We start from the raw sequence: 14,340 nt of genomic DNA, 5'->3' as shown, positions 1-14,340 counted from the left end.
CTGAGTGGCCTAGGCCAGGATGTCTCCATTTGCTGGCTGTCTACTCGGCCTTGCTCCTGGCAAGGTGTTTCAGGACAAGAAAGGAAGTTACATTTCTTCCTTTTATAACAGTTTGTTTTTTCCTGATTATGAGATATATAGTTGGAAAATTAGAAAGATAGTAAAAAGTTCAAAGAAGAGGATAAATATCATTCTCCAGCTTCTGTTATCATCTTGATATCTGTATTTCCAGTCTTTCCCCACTTGTTACTGTATCTTGACCTTTCATCCACTAAATAAATAGTCCTCTGAAGCATTGCTTGCTGATTATCCAGATTTCTATCGTCTGAATGCAACACAAGTTAACGAACCAGCTCCTTAATTGTGGACTTCTAGTTTGTGTCCAGTTTTTGTGACTGTTAATCTTTGAACACACACTTGACTGTCCTCTTGGGTAATTCCTCAACTGGAACTGATGGACAGAGGGTAGGGCTCTGAGACCCATCGCTTGTTCTGTGGAGGGGCAGGGAGGTATGGCCTCTTTACATTTGTTGTCTGCATCTGTGCGGTCAGGCATGTGTTTGTACTGATTGGTCTCTAGGAATGACATGTGCTGAATCAAAGGATGCTGTCCTTCTGTGAAAGCAGGACATCAGGAAGTCTTTCGCAGAGACCGTACAGTAGTCTTTACATTTTGCAGTTGCCCATCCATGAGTCAGGTCTTCCTTGTCTCCCTTGAAAGCTAAAGAGGCTTCTTCATTCATTGTGCTAACCCTAACTCTCAGGCTAGGTGTACCAACTGCCTGTTCAGAACCTGCTCTCTTGACTCCTCTCTGAGGGGTGATTTAACCTTCACTACTACCTTTTATAGGGGTGAGGCCATCTGCCTAACTTAGTAGACTCAGGTGTGGAACTGTGCTTTGAGCACTGCAGGCCTGTGGTGGGGCAGAGGTGGTGGGTTTGGACTTAGATTCAGTGGATCTTTTCATGCCTCACAACAATCAAGAGGCAGAGGTAATGGGTCTTTCTGGCCGGCCTCGAGTCACCTTTCTACCACTAGGCACTTAATTCTGGTATCAGAACTGGATTACTTTTGTTAAAAATTGTTACCCTCCTGGCTAGGTGGTGATTTGCGAAAGCCTTTAATCCTAGCACTCAGGAGACAGAAGTAGGCGGGGCTTTGTGAATTTGGGGCCAGCCTGGTCTATAAAGTGAGTTTCAGAACAGCTAGGATTGTTATATGGAGAAACCCTGTCTGGAAAAAAAAATAAACAAAAGAATCAAGGATGAGAGACTTTGCTAAACTCTAAATTTATATATGTACATATAAATATAAATAAAATTTCTAAAATTAAAATATTGCTAGAGAAGAAATTGTGTTCACCCTCCTTAAAGCCACCAGATTAGGAAGCCTTCATAGGGGCCTTCTAATAACATGTTGTATATTCTAGTTTGTAGATAAAAAGGAAACTTGCATGCAAATGTAACACAGATGATGATTCTCTATAGTGTACCACATAGTCCCAATTATTCAGGCAAGATGAACACGTGAGCTCAGGCTTGGACCATAGACTTGGTCATCACAAAGAACTTAATAAATTTCAAGCTCATGTAGTTTCTGGATGTCAGTGCAGAATCTTTTTTTTTTTTTTTTTAATTAATGTAACTGTACACAAAGGGGTATATTTTATCACATGATTTTTTTTAAAAGATCTATTTATTATGTATACAGAAGAATGCGCCAGATCTCATTACAGATGGTTGTGAGCCACCATGTGGTTGCTGGGAATTGAACTCAGGACCTCTGGAAGAGCAGTCGGTGCTCTTAACCTCTGAGCCATCTCTCCAGCCCGTCAGTGTAGAATCTTAAATAACACAGTGATATGGAGAACCTTATAGTGTGTTGAGATGCTAATTTCAGGGCTGCACATGGTGATGCATACCTTTGATCCTAGCACTTGAGAGGCAGAGGAAGACAGAAATCTGTGAGTTTTAGGCTTATCTTGTCTACATAGGGAGTTCCAGGCCAGCCAGGTCAGCATAGCTATCTCAAAAATAAAAATTAAACAAATCTAATAATATCAAATAAAGCTTTAGGTAACGGTGTTCAAAACTGTGGGAAATAATTTAAGTCTGTACATCAGCTGATCAAAACAAATGAAATAATCACCTCTATAGTTGTTGTAAGGGGCATTTTGATAAAATTCAGCATTGTTCTGACTTCAAATTCAATGAAATGAAAGTAGATAGAAGCTTCATTAACTGGTAAATAGTCTTTCATATCACATTTAGAAATGAAATGACTTTTTACTCTCCCTAATGTTCCTCTTGAGTCTCTGTAGTTAGTCAACACTGAGTTCCAAAGGAGACCATGAAATGTGTTGTTATTCAAGGATGATATGATTTAGAGGAACATCACTGGAAATGCTGTGGGTAGCAAAAGAAAACAATAAAGCTCACTGTGCTTCTGCATGCTGCGTATTCCAGCATTTAGGAAGTAGAGGCAGGAGGCTACAAAGTAGAACCGTGTCCTGAAGAAACTCTGTGAGTGAAAGCATGCACATTGGAGAGTGTGGGCACTTGCTGGATACAAATGATCAAGCAATACCTTTAGAAGCAGTTTCTTTACAAGATATAAAGGAAGAAATCGCATTCGCAAATGATTTTCTTTTTCCTTTTAAAAAACAACACCTTATTGTGTTGCTCAAAACAGTCTTGAACTTGGAGGTACAAGTAACCTTTTCACCTCACCCTCCTGAGTAGCAGGGCTTAGAGATATACTTGGCCAGGTCCAGCTAAGAAATGTAAATCTGTGAAGAAAGTTTAAGGATTCTACTTAGTGGACTGGGGAGATGCTCAGTGGGGAAAGTGCTTGCTTGCAGCTCAAGTGTGAGGACCTGAGTTTCTATCCCCAGCATCCTTGGTACTGATGTGTGTGCACATGCATGTGCCCCTGTGTGTGTGTGTGTGTGTGTGTGTGTGTATACGTGTACGTGTGTGTACGTGTGTACATAGCCAGATCTTTGGGGCTTACTGGCTGGCCATTTTAACTGAGTGAGTTGGTGAGCTCCAGGTTCAGTCAGAAAAATGATGTCTATAAAAGAAAAAGATGGAGAGTGACAGACAAGATATCTGACCTTTGACCTCCACAGAGGCAAGTATAGATACATGCACTTCTCAGAATTCTGAGAGACCTAAAGAAAACTCAACAAAGTAAAACTAGAAAGATAGGTTACTGATTAGCTAAGATGACTCAATATCAAGACTGCCCGTTTTCCTAAACAAATTTAATGTGAACCAAGAGAAATAGCCATAGTTTTCGGAATTTCTGAAGTTATATGGAGAAATAGTAATATTTGAGATATTTCAGAAGGAAAAAAATAGAGGTTGACTAGGGAAAACTAACTCTACCAGAAATTAAAATATAAAAGATAACATGTTTTAAACCTGGGAGATACTGATATGTGAGTAGGCAGAACAATGGAATGTTATACAATTTCCAGGAAGGCCTAAATATTTAAGGAAGTGTGTGTGTGGGTGTTTGTGTGCATCTGGAAGTGTTTGTGCAAAAGCCGTCATAGGTGTCTTCCTCCGTTGCTCTCTACTGTATGTTTTTAGACAGGATCTCTCCCTGGACCTGGGACTTACTCATTCTTCTGGTTTGGCCAGCAAGCACCAAAGGTTCTGTCTTCACCTCCCGGCACTGGGATTACACGTGGCATGGTGCTTGGCTTTTTATGTGGTTGTTGGAGATCTAAACTTTGGCCCTCATGATTTTGTGGGGAGTAGTTTACCAACTGAGTGCTTGCATTAACTACTTCAAGGGAGTTAAAAAAAGAGAAAAGACAAGACAAGACAAGGTCTCACTGTGTATCCCTCGCTGGTCTGGAACGCATCATGTAGACCAGGCTGGCTTTGAACTCTCAGAGATCCACCTGCTTCTGCCTCCTGAGTGCTGGGATTAAAGGTGTGCACTACCATGCCTACCCGAAGGGAGTGTTAAAGCCAGTGTCTCAGTTAGTGATGAAGCATTGGCTAGTTCAGTAAATGAGAACCAGGATGATTTGTCACTGTAGAAACCATATTGGGTCCCACTCTCTTTAGCCATTTATATCTACAGCTTAGCAATTTTTTGCTTGTTTTATTGTTTCATTTTTTTTTTTTTTTCTTGTTGTCACTTGAAACTTTCGTTTTGAAAAACAAGGTCTCACTTTGTAGCCTTGGCTGGCCTGGAACTCCATATGTAGACCAGGCTGGCTTTGAACTTGCAGAAATCCAACTTCCTTTGCCTCATGATTGCTGGTGTCAAAGCTGGCCTTAAAACCTTTTGCTTCCAATTTTACAAGAGTCTGTAGAAAAATACTTTATAATATCCTAGATAAAAGATGTTTTCTATAAATGACATGAAGTTTAAAACACACCCAAATAACATTGCTTTAGCCATGCTAAAATCTAACGCTAACAAAAAAACTTATCTCATTTGTTCCCTTTTCCCAAGTCAGATGTTTCTATATGAAAAAAATTAATGTTATATCAAGATAACTGCAGATCAAAACTGTAGTAAGGGGTTGGGGATTTAGTCAGTGGTAGAGCGCTTGCTAGGCAAGGCTCTGGGTTCAATCCTCAGCTCTGAAAAAAAAAAACAAAACAAAACTGTAGTAAAATACTACTTATTCATCAAATTGACAGATAGCAAGAAATTTGATTAAACTGTAAGTGGGGGCCTTGCAGGGCTGGCTACTCAAGAGGCCTGCCTAGGGCTAAAAAGTGAGTTCACTGCCAGCCTGGGTAACCTACTAAGACTTTTTATCAAAATAAAAATATCATGCTCAGTGTTATTGCAGTTGCTTTGCATGTGTAAGGCTCTGGATTCTATCCCAGTACCACAAAACCAACCAACAAACACAACCACCACCACTAGCATGGCAACCAAAAAAACCTGTTAGGTTGTGGGGAAACAGGCACTCTCCTAAGTGGTTTGTAACTTAACCACAAAGGAGAGAGCTTTAGAAATGCTTATCAAAACCATGTATAAAACATTCCATTTGCTACAATACTCCAAATGTATCCCACATTACACAGCAATTTAATTCCATGTCTTTGAGCAGCTACTGTGTGCTCTCTCTATAATATTCTTTAATCCTGATCATAACCCACTGGAGAGAGTTCAAGCACTTGGCAGATGAGAACTCAGGTACTTGGAAGTGACTGAAGTGCACAAATGTGTGGGCTTGCAATTGGCCAGGGAGTTACCCTGGCTCTGGTTCCTCAGCCTCTTACATCATACCTCCTGGTGAGGCAGTGTGTCACAGAAGCAGGGAGTCAGTCACCCTGGCTCAGGTCCCTCAGTCTCAGCGCTTACATCATACCTCCTGGTAAGGCAGTGTGTCACAGAAGCAGGGAGTCAGTCACCCTGGCTTCAGTCCCTCTGTCCTCAGGGCTTACATCTACCTCCTGGTGAGACAATGTGTCACAGAAGCAGGGAGTCAGTCACCCTGGCTCTGTCCTCAGGGCTTACATCTACCTCCTGGTGAGGCAGTGTGTCATGGAAGCAGGGAGGTAAACCTGCCTTTCAGTAGAGACTGTGTTAAGTAAATTACATGCCCATTCAGTAGGAAAGTTTACAAAAGGGAGGTGCTGTAGGTGCTGCAGGGGGCAGTGTAGGCTCAGTAGCGTCTAACAGTTGTAGATGGTAGCCTGGTTGTCTTTTCAAAGTCTTATATGTATTACTAGTTTACTTTAGAGTCAATTAAGCAGTATATGAAGTGCTTCATTTTTTAAACTTTTTTTTCTTTCTTTTTTCTTGGGGGGGTGGGGGAGACAGGGTTTCTCTCTGTGTAGACGTGGCTGTCCTGGAACTCATTCTGTAGATCATTCCTCTTTGTAGACCAGGCTGGCCTTGAACTCAGAGATCCACATGCCTCTGTCTTCATTTTTAAAACTTAACTTTCCAAATTATCCATACCTCAAGCCCCAGAAAAATGTTATTTGGGAGTTATAAAATACTAGAGGTGACATTTTTGTGCTGATTTACTTTTCCTTGTTAATGACAGGGACTTCTCCACGGCATTCTTTAACAGCATCCCACTCTCCAGCTCCCTGGCAGGCACCATGCTCTCCTCTCCTAGCGGTCAGCAGCTACTGCCACTGGACTCCAGTACCCCCTCCTTCGGCGCCTCAAAGCCTTGCACAGAGCCAGTGGCAGCCACTGGTGCCAGGCCTACAGGCGAGTCTGTCAGTAAGGACAGGTTAGTAGACACCAATGATCAGTCATCTCCTTGGGAAAAGTTCAGGTTTGGGACATGGTTCCAGGGATAAGAATTTCATTCACATTCTTAGTTCATGGCCACTTCAATAGAAAAGGGAAGAAATGCTTGGTTTCAAATGAGGGTCTTAGATGGGAAGATTTGTTTAAGTTAGTCCCTGAGGCTGTGTGGACTTGACAGAGAAACTGGCTGAGGGTAAAGTTATAAAGGTTTGGGGACCTGCCGGTGAGATAGATATTGCCTACAGCAGGATCCCACTTTCTGGCACACTGGAGATAGTCTGACATTTCTGACTTTGGCCTCTATTGTGCTATGAATTTCACAGTTCATCACTGTCAGGGTGATCCTGTGAGCATGTAGATTCCCCATCACACTTAAAATCAAATTTACTCAGGGTCCCTGTCTTCACTTCCCATCATATCTAGTCAGGACTAGAGGAACATGAGTAAGAACGTAGAGTGAATATTGGCCACATTCCTACTCTGGGATATACACTGTAAGGAACAAGTGTATACAGGGCATTGATTGGCAGGTACTTGTCCTCCAATAGGGAAAAGGCAGTTTCAGGGTTGCAAGGTAGCTTTCAGAATCTTTTTGCAGAAAGAGCCGTTTGTCCACTGGGGGGCCTAGCAAGCAGATTTTATTGTGACTTTTCAGAAAAAGTGTTTCTTACAGAGCCCATGCAGGACAACTGGAGAAGGCTGGGAGCCAGGACAGTGGCAAAGGCAGAGCTCCCAGTCCCTTAAATGGATTGGGAAAAGGGAGGAAAGGCTAGGTTCCTGTTCTGAACTAGGGAGCCTGGGCTTTTCTTAGAGGGAAGACAGAAGGCTTTGTGACTTGCATTTTAGGAAGATAGTTCCAAATAGGTAGTAGGACCCAAATTTAAAGAGCACCTAATACTCATATCTGATAAAGGATGCTTCTCAGTCAGTGGAACAAATCTTGGGTTACTGCTGCCTCCTTCTGGGCTCTGGCATGATGGCACCAAGCAATAATTGTCACTGCTCATTGGAAATGATGAGTGCACATCTGAGAGGAGGCAAAGCAAGGGGTGTCTGGGAAGGACTGGTGCCACCAGAGTGTGTGGTGGGTTGGAACCAGAGCTCATGGAGTAGGAAAACAGTACCATCGGGGATGGCTGCCAGGCATCTGGTATGAGAATAGGGTGTAGGCATATGGAAGTAGAGTGACTTGCATAAGGTAAGCCAAGGCCCAGTAGCTTTGCACAGGAATTGGGTGAGGTTTGAGCAGGAGGAAGGTTGGACAAGCTATTCCACAAAGTGTAAGACTTTGCCATTATTTCACTTAGGACCAAGGAGACTCGGCTGGAGATGAAGGGAGGATTAGGCCAGGACTTGAAGACCCCAGTGAGGGCGTTCCTCCCTAGAGCCACTGTAGAAGTGGTAAAGCTAGTGGTCAAGTCACTTGGGTGGTCATGCTGTATTCAGGTTGTGGAGACCCAGCATATAGGCTAACTCTTAAAAACTGTCAGAACAAATTTTCACATAAGAGAAAATGTGAATGCACTTGCCTTTGAACTTCTCAGACAGACTTGCAGAATTTTAATGTGTGAACATTAAAAAAATTAGAAACAGTAGATTATTATATTTTGAGGTTTCTTGTATTTGTAGAAAGAAGTTTGAAGCTTATGCTTCTTTAGATAGACTCCACATTATGTAAGTCCTAGACCTTCAACTCCTTTGTCACTTGTGTTTGATGAACCTGCCGTCTTTATTCCGCAGTATGAATGCTACCTCTACTCCTGCTGCATTGTCACCCTCCGTGTTAACAACCCCATCCAAGATTGAACCCATGAAAGCATTTGACTCCCGATTCACAGAGCGGTCCAAAGCCACACCAGGTGCTCCTTCCTTGACCAGTGTGATCCCAACAGCTGTTGAAAGGTAAGTGGTAGATGTTATCCTTCCCCAGATCTTCCACCATGCATCCTGTCTCTTGCAGGGGAATAAGACTCCAGAGGCCTCTGTGAGTGAAAGAAGTGAGTGGCTGCTGAAAGTGGGAAGGTGGCTGGAAGGAGCTGTCGGAAGGAGACTGTGGTCTAAGGATAGCAGGGGAAGAGGCACAAGAGCCAGGCATTCTAGTCTGCTGAGTCCTTTTTCCTTGAATGGATCGCAGAGTGTGCTGAGAAGGGCAGAGCATAACTGTGGTTGGAGAACTAGAAGGCTTAGATGTAGTTACACTGAGCAAGTCAAGGCCTTCTGCTCAGAAGGTGAAGTAAGACACAAGAGATTAAATGAGGTCTTTGTAGGACATATGGCCCTCTAAGCTCTGCAGACTTGGTACAACTTGTCCATTTTGTCTATCTTCCTAACATACATTAGCCAAAATACATAGGCTGTGATTTTGTTTGTTTGTTTGTTTTTTTAATTTCTTAGAGTTGTGGAAACGTGTCCTCCCGAGGTACATGGAACAAGCCTCTGCCATTGGCATTGAGTTTGACTGCCTCCTGGAAGGGCCCCCTCCAAACCTGCCACAGTGAGGAACTCACTGCATGTCTTAGTGAGTTAGAATGTAGAAGAACTAGTCATGGGCTGGGCTGCCTTCCTTCAGTGAGTCCTCTGGTGGATACACCCTGCTGTGGGCAGTAAGGGCCTGGTTGTCCAAGATAGAACCACCCTTTATCTATGTTACCTACAGTTAAGTGCAGGGACATTGGTCAGAGGCTATTGCAATGGCTACTTAGACAATAGATGTCCAGTAAGATGGACATTTGTATGAGATGTACATTTCTATGAGATCTGGATGTTGGCGTATCTGAAACTACAGTGGGCTTGTCCAGAGATGTTCCTTGTCTAATAACTGCTTGTATGTTCTTGGAGAACAGTACCCAGAGGTCAGCACAGGTTTGCTGCTTTATGGAGTTGTTGTTGAATCTAGTATTCAATCTGTTGTAATCATTTTTATATTCAGATGTAAACATTTTCATGTCATCATTTTATCTAATTTTTTTTCCCCCCCTAAGACAGGGTTTCTCTGTGTAGCTTTGGAGCCTGTCCTGGGTTTATTTACTAATTTCTTTATCCAGCCATAAGGAGAATCTGAAAACCTTCTTGCTACTAAACACTAGATCAGCAGAGGCAGGAGAATTGCTGCAAGTTTGAGGCCAGCCTGGTCTACATAGCAAATACTAGGACAACCAGGGCCATATAGGACCCCTGTCTCAAAACAAGCAAACAAACCCAAATCTCTAAAATATGTGATTATTCATAGCACCCAGGACCTAAAAATCTGTGAGTGAACAAAAATATCCAGAATGGTGCTAGCAGAAGACCTTAAGTTTTGATGACCACATCAGTTTAAGACAAAAAGTCTTTGTTCTGAGACATGTAGGTGTTGTAACTGAGTCACTAATATATAAAGTCAAGACCCTTAGGAAAGTGCTCATCCACTGGGAGTGGAGTGCCAGGAAAAACCCAGTTGATATCTCAGGAACATGGCAGAGAAGTTAGATTATCTGAACTAGTCCCAGGGTTAGGTATCCTTGAGGTTAGTGTGTCAGCTAGGAGTCACCAACTCAGGAAGTGAGTGCAAAAGAGGATTTTGCTCTGTTACCATCTGGGGGCACTTGGCAAAGATGTAAATCTGGTGATATTCTTCTGTTCCCAAAGGGTTTTGCCACCAGTAAACCATCACCTGGATGGACTTAGATCCAAAGTAATAAAACATGTGAGGAAGCAGTCTGGCTTGGCATGGTAGTACACACCTGTACTCCTAGCACTCTGGAAGCAGAGACAGAAGGGTCATGGGGTGGGATAGAAAGGAGGGATGGGAGGGAGGGAGAGAAAATCTATCATGTAAAATGTCAGGGAATGTAAAGCGTTAAGTTTAGAATTTGACAAATCTGATCATAGAATTGTTAGAAGGGGATTATAAAATAAATACACTTAAATATACTTAAAATGTAATTATCATTTTATGTATAGAACTAGGTCAATATCGATCAATGTAAGAACTAAAATTATAAAACTCTTAGAAGAAAACAAATCTATGTATAGTTAGACAACTATTTCTTAGATTTGCTACTAAAAAGTACAGGTAACTAAAAATAGATTATTGAGAAGTCCTTGAATGTAAAACTTGTACTTCCTAGAGGACACACACCTACAGGAAACCCCCAAATGGTGGGGCTGTTGTTGAGGAGGCATTCACATGCATATTTGAAGGGACTGGAATCTGGGAAGTGGAGAGCATTCTGAACTGAATGAACTACATGCTGACTGGAGAGGACTGTGAACACGGTAGATGGAAAGGCCTTGTGCTCCCTGTGAGATGTCATGATTGCCTTGTTGGTTCTAATGGACCGTCACCATTTCCTTTAGCAGCACACTTGCTGACTCAGAAACAGAGGGTTAACTTGAATTGGCAGTTTTACTGACACAGGGTTGGTCTCTCCTCAGTAGCTGTGTCCCCAAGGTCTGGAGACCTTCCAGCTGCGCATATATGATGAGAGTGTGACTTCACTTCCCCATTTGTGGATGAGCACTCAGCAGTCACTTATTCTCAGTACTTTGACCAGTTGTAAGTCTCTTCCTGCTGCCCACTGCAAAAAGAAGCATCTTTGATCAAGGATGGCAGCAGCACTCACGTGTGAACGCAAACCTAAGCGCTTTGAGAGGCCCATCATATCCATTTAACAAAACAGCTCTTGTAGCGTCTAGAGTAGGGTCTGTGATCTCTCTAGCCACAGGCTTTTGTTGAGTTATAGTACCAGACAGTACAGTTACTTCTTGTGGAGTGGACCTCAGTTCTTTTTTCTTTTCTTTTTTTTGGGGGGGTTTCTCGGTGTAGTTTTGGTGTGTGTCCTGGATCTTACTCTATAGACCAGGCTGGCCTCGAACTCACAGAGATCCACCTGGCTCTGCCTCCCAAGTGCTGGGATTAAAGGCATGCGCCACCACTGCCCGCTGGGCCTCAGTGCTACGGTCATCACCATAGCAGGCTTGCCACTGTTGCACCATTGGCCCGTTTTCCTTACCAGTCAATACGCATGTGCTGTGTAAGGTCCACAGCTGAGTGAGACTGTGACCGTCCCGTCCTGTCAGCCAGTGCAGCACCGCCAGTGCAGCACCGCCAGTGCAGCACCGCCAGTGCAGCACCGCCAGTGCAGCACCGCCAGTGCAGCACCGCCAGTGCAGCACCGCCTGGCACTTGAGGACTAGCCAGCAAGGAGGAAGAGCCCATTCCGGTTCCAGCTCGATTTTTCCATGTCTTCAGAGTGTGTGGTGTCTTTGGCAATAGGGCTTTACCATCTAGTGCAATTGTTTGTATTATTTTGGGACCCTTAATGCTCCCTGACCAATGGCTAATTTTTAATTTAATAATGGCTTCTGGGAACAGTTGATCCATTCTTGTCTGGTGCCTCCATTCACTCTTACTGTCTTTTTAGAACTTCATTGATTCACCAAGTATCAGGCCTCCTTATGTTTTTTTTTTTTTCAGACACGTGGTTTTGGAGGATCTGTGCCCTCTTCTCTCCATCTCTCTCCTCCTCCTCTTGCCCCCCTTTGACTCCTAGTGTCCCTCTTCTACATTCATATCACATGGATTGTGCTTCCTCCTCCTACATTCATACCTGTTTTTTTCTCCTTTTGTGGTTTTTTCTTGTTTCTTAGACTCAACACACACATTTCATTTCTTTACAGCTGAACAAAATGCCATTGCATATGTGAAACAGAATTTGATTATCCATCGTCTGTTGTTGAATATATATTCATCTAGGTTGATCTCATCTTTTTGCTATTACAGAGTAGAAATAAACATGTATGTGTAAGCATTGCTGTGGTCCTTTCAGTATATGCCCAAGAGTGGTATATCTGGGTTATGTGGTAATTCACTGACTTTCTTTCTTCTCTCTTTTTTTTCTCATCTCCCCCCGCCCTCTGTTTTTTCCAGACAGGGTTTCTCTGTGTATCCCTGGCTGTTCTGGAACTCACTCTGTAGACTATGCTGGCCTGGAACTCAGACATCTGCCTGCCTCTGCCTCCCGAGTGCTGGGATCAAAGGCGTGCTCACCATGCCTAGCCTTTACTGATTTTTAGAGTGCTTGTGCTAGTTTATACTCATATTAGCATGAGCGTTTCTCTTTCCCACGTTCTCACCACCATTTTATTTTATTATTTGTTTTCTTGATAGCTGTTCTGACTAGGGTGAGGAGGAGTATGAAAGTAGTTTAATAAATTATTTTACTACAATGATTTGTTTATTATCGTATGTATGTATGTATGTACATTTATATGGGCATGTGTATGCCACCTTATGCATGTAAAGTTCAGGGATAGCTTCTCTCCTTCCACCATGTGAGTTCCCAGGATTGCACTCAGGATGTCGTCAGTTTCGAGGTACTTTTACCTGTTGAGCCAGATTGTCAGCCCCTTGTCTGGTAGAATTCTGCAGTGCATTTCTCTGTGCCTGGATTTTTATTATTTGGGAGATTTATTTTTTTAATTTTTTAATTTTTTTTTTGGTTTCTCTGTGTAGCTTGAGCCTGTCCTAGAACTCACGCTGTAGCCCAGACTGGCCTCGAACTCACAGAGATCTACCTGCCTTTGCCTCCCGAGTGCTGGGATTAAAGGCGTCACCACTGCCTGGTGGGAGATTTATTTTTCTTCTTTTTTTTGAGCTGAGGACGAACCCAGGGCCTAGCGCTCCACCACTGAGCAGAACTGAAGGGCTGCCGTTTTGCTGTGGAAGTGGAGACTGCACACATGTGGTGTGGGAGTCTTGGGGTTTTACAGGCTGGAAAAGGGCAACTTTGGGGATGGAAGAGCCCATCTGAGGTCAGTCCCCTGCAGTCTGGAAGTGGTAGACACCAGCGGGTTTGGTGTAGGGGTCTCCTGACCAGAAGCGTCCACAGGTATCATTAGTCAAGACTGCTTCCCTGTGGGAGTTCTCAGTTCATCAAGGCTCTTAGGTAATTGGGTACACCTGTATTTAGTGTGCACACTTAAAATTGTAATGTCCTTTTGACAGCTTATATTCCTAGTCATTATGAAGTAACTGCTTTGTCACTTCTGACTAGTTTTTATTTGAAGTCTATTTTGTCAGATGTTAGAGTAGTGATGCCTGTGTGTTGTCTAGTTCCATTTGCTTGGAATCACTTTTTTCATCCTTTCACCCCAAAGTAGTGACGGTGAAGTGTGTTTCTTGGAGGCAGCAAATAAGTGGATTCTGTTTTTAACCCAGTCTGCTTGTCTGTGTCTTTTGGGGAGTTGAGATCATTGATTAATATTCAGAGTTATTAGCGAAAGGTTTGTGTTAATTCCTATTATTTTGCTAATTTTGTGTGTTTGACGTTTTCCTAATCCTGCTTTTCTTGACAACTGCTTTAGCCTTGTTAGTTGTTTTTCTACAACTTTTTGGGTGTGTTAGAATTCCTTCTAGTGTCCTCTGTAGTAGGAAACTCTAGGGCTTGGTGCTTATAAATTCCTTTAGTTTTTTTCAGGGAAAGTTTTTCTTTCTACTTCAGTTGTAATAGTTTAGCTGGATATAGTCCTAGTTGGTAGCTCTTTTCTTTAGAACCAGAAAACAACTTTTCAAGTCCTTCTGTCATTTAAAATTTCTGTTAAGATATCTTGTTATTCCGATGGACCTGCCAAATTTATATTAGCATTCTTCTTTTGTAGCTTTCAATACATTTTCTTTGTTCTCTGTAGTTATTGTTTCAATCATAATGTGGTGTAGGTTTTTTTTGTTGATGTTGTCTGTTTGGTGTTCTCTATGTCTCCTGTCTCTTGAGGTTTGGTGAATATATTCTGCTATGAGTATATTGAAAGTATTTTTTTATGCCTCTGGCATGGAATTCTTTGTTGATAATTTGGCCTTTTTACAGTGTGCAAACATCTTATGTATCCCATTGGGCATTTTTACTAGTTTTTCTTTGATTTGAATGAGTGCCCTTCCTCTTTAAGCCCTGGTACTTCATTCCTAATAATTCCTTCTGTTGGTGAGGCTTTCTACTGCTTTTTTGTTATTTGAAATAAATAAAGTCTTATAGTATTTATTATCCAGGTTCTCTAAAGGAATAGAACTAATATAATGAATGAATATATATGTGTGTGAAACACATCTGTCTCAT

At 42.4% G+C, this 14,340-nt stretch overlaps 1 protein-coding gene across 3 annotated transcripts in view; it reads left to right on the top strand.

Annotated features, from left to right (window-relative positions):
* LOC118588480 (protein HIRA) overlaps positions 1–14,340 on the top strand; it is an 81,384-nt gene that overhangs the window by 42,974 nt on the left and 24,070 nt on the right. For all 3 annotated transcript variants that reach the window (XM_036194803.1, XM_036194804.1, XM_036194805.1), the window contains 2 exons: positions 6,033–6,227; positions 7,988–8,149. In XM_036194803.1, coding sequence (XP_036050696.1) covers positions 6,033–6,227; positions 7,988–8,149 — 357 coding nt within the window. The remainder of the gene's footprint in view (positions 1–6,032; positions 6,228–7,987; positions 8,150–14,340) is intronic.

The sequence above is a fragment of the Onychomys torridus genome, chromosome 8 (assembly GCF_903995425.1).
Source record: "Onychomys torridus chromosome 8, mOncTor1.1, whole genome shotgun sequence".
Classification (NCBI taxonomy): domain Eukaryota; kingdom Metazoa; phylum Chordata; class Mammalia; order Rodentia; family Cricetidae; genus Onychomys; species Onychomys torridus.
Note: the sequence above shows the minus strand (reverse complement) of the source record. Positions and strands in the feature narration are given on the sequence as shown.